The 2,368-nt window shown below is 35.2% G+C and overlaps 1 protein-coding gene across 1 annotated transcript in view; it reads left to right on the top strand.

Annotated features, from left to right (window-relative positions):
* The window catches only part of CAMKMT (calmodulin-lysine N-methyltransferase), a 212,920-nt gene extending 210,844 nt beyond the window's left edge, over positions 1-2,076 (top strand). The window contains exon 11 of the mRNA XM_036379602.2: positions 43-2,076. Coding sequence (XP_036235495.1) covers positions 43-120 — 78 coding nt within the window. The 3' untranslated portion in view covers positions 121-2,076. The remainder of the gene's footprint in view (positions 1-42) is intronic.
* The last annotated feature ends 292 nt before the right edge of the window (positions 2,077-2,368 follow it).

Consider the following 2,368-nt stretch of genomic DNA (forward strand, 5'->3'; position numbering starts at 1 on the left):
CTTTAATACAGTTTGCTCACTTTATCCATTTTTTATTTGCAGTTGAAAAATGAAGAAAAAGATACATATGAGGAAAATCTCCATTACCCTTTTCTTCTCATTTTAACCAAGCAGAGATAGAAGATTGCACCTTTTTTTTTTAAGATGGACTGCTGAAAATTAATCCATGTATGTGGATGATCAGGCAATGTGGAATGTTCATTTTCCCCCATTTACGTCCCTGAATCATCATTGGGGAAATATTTCTAATCTAAATGCTGAGAAAGATATTGTGGCTCGTTTTGCAGAGTATAAACACTGAGACATCTTTTTTTTGTGTAATTTTAGAAGTTTATTTTTCCAATTATATTCCAGCCCTAAACTGATCAGACTTCACATGAATGCATTAACAAAGGTGTAGAGCTGGCTTCCTTCTCTTTTGTGCCTTTAAACTTGCATGTACTTTGTTGATCTCTTTAAATGCTATTTTGAGGTGTATTTGAAAATATATGGATAATATACTTTGTGGGCTTAGATAATTGGTTGTAAAGAAGTGAATGCGTTGACACTTAATTAGTAAGGAAATAGTTGTCTGAAGATCTTAAAGTGCACCTATTGAATGCTTGTATTTTACTGCCTTTTTTTTTTAATTCCACTGTCGATTTTTCTATCCATGATTGAAATGTCCTCATTTGCTTTAGTGTTGAAGGCCCCTTTTCTATATGTGTGTATGTATGTTTTTTTCCAGCAGGACTTTTCCTCCTGTAGATGTATAAGAAATTATGCATCAGACAAAAGCCTCATAAACTGACCATTTGTCCTTTGGACACAATAGCCTGCCCAGCCCCTCTGCTCCTCCTCTCCAATTATGTGTGATTAGTCTCAGTGTGTTGTGTCAAGAAGGGGGAGTGTGCTGAGTGCTTATTATCTGTTTAGGTACAAGAAGAGCACATTTAGGTTCTGACTATGAATGGAAAGTGAGTCTTTATCAGGACTAAAATCTAAATGCTACTATCCTAGAAATTGCTTTCAAAAAAAAACACATGCTTTTTTTTGATAAATTCCAGAAACACTGTAAGAACTAAAGGATTTTATAATGTAATCAAACTATCTCCCTTGAATTAGTTTATATTGTGATATATTGTGGCCCATATATTTGATATATACCTAATGTGATTTTTCTTGTACTGGAAAAGACATAAATCCCACAAAAAAACAGGAGCAGTATCTGATTTCTTAACAGTTTAACAGACTGTTTTAATGACTTCTCAGTAGCAGTCTCTAAACCACAAGACTTTTAAAATGTTGAAAAAAGAGAGAGAGGCAGAGACCATGACTGAGAGAGGAAGGCGCTAGCTGCAAGCAAGTGTAGAGAATCCTGCTGAAATACATTAATTAAAAGAATTGCAATTTGACAATAAGCATTCTTCCGTATTCAACTCATTGGCCAGCATGTAAACCACAAGCTCCTGAAAGTCTCTTGCTCTTCTGCTTCTTCCCAAATAAATTTCTTCACTGCCAGTTTGCACGTCCTTGTATTCAGTACTTTTTATGCTCCATTAGAGCACCTAGATGGATCTCAGAAGGCATAGGTCAAGTCGCAGTTAGATCATACATTTCTTTCGCACAAAAACTTGAATTGCAATGCCAAGTGATGGGCTAACATCACAATAACAGCAATTTATTCCTCTTTTGATAAAAAGCAGCCTATTCTCGGTGTTAGATAAAGACCAGGGGCAATGCAAACCAACCATTTATCCTAGAACTGAGTAGTATAGCTGGTATGAGTTTCATATTCAAACTCCTGTTGGAAAATACTTGTGCAGTAAGAAATCAAAAGCATTTAGGAGTAATTTGAAATTGCTGTGAAGATGGCTTTAGTGTAATTAGTTTTGTTCTGTTTGTCCCACACAGCAGTGCCTTTGTTTCTCTAAAAGCATGTACAAGGAAATCTTCATAATCAACAAAGCAGTGTGGAAAATAGCGCAATATTAAAATTTGCAAACCTTTTATTTTTGAGAGGACTTGAATGTCTGCTGTACAATAATCTAATAAAGATTGTTAGTTGCCAAAAATAGAGGCAACATCATTTGAAAATTGCGGTTTTAGCTCTAAGAAGAAAACAGTTTTACTCAAATTCATAGCTGATAATTGCTTTTTATTTCTTTAGTGTCTGTCGTTTGAGTTGAAGGCTTTGCACAGGTGCTGCCATCCCTAAAGTGTGTAATTGATGGCTTGTTTACCAAAGATGCATTTAGGTTTCATCCTGCAAACTCATATTGGAGCTCCACAGGCAGTAAAGTTACTAATCTACATAAGTGCTTGCAGGTTTGGTCCGTGTACACATTTTTAGAGGTACATAAACACATTCTCTTTTTGATTTTTTTTT

This window comes from Molothrus ater, chromosome 3 (assembly GCF_012460135.2).
Source record: "Molothrus ater isolate BHLD 08-10-18 breed brown headed cowbird chromosome 3, BPBGC_Mater_1.1, whole genome shotgun sequence".
NCBI classification, from domain to species: domain Eukaryota; kingdom Metazoa; phylum Chordata; class Aves; order Passeriformes; family Icteridae; genus Molothrus; species Molothrus ater.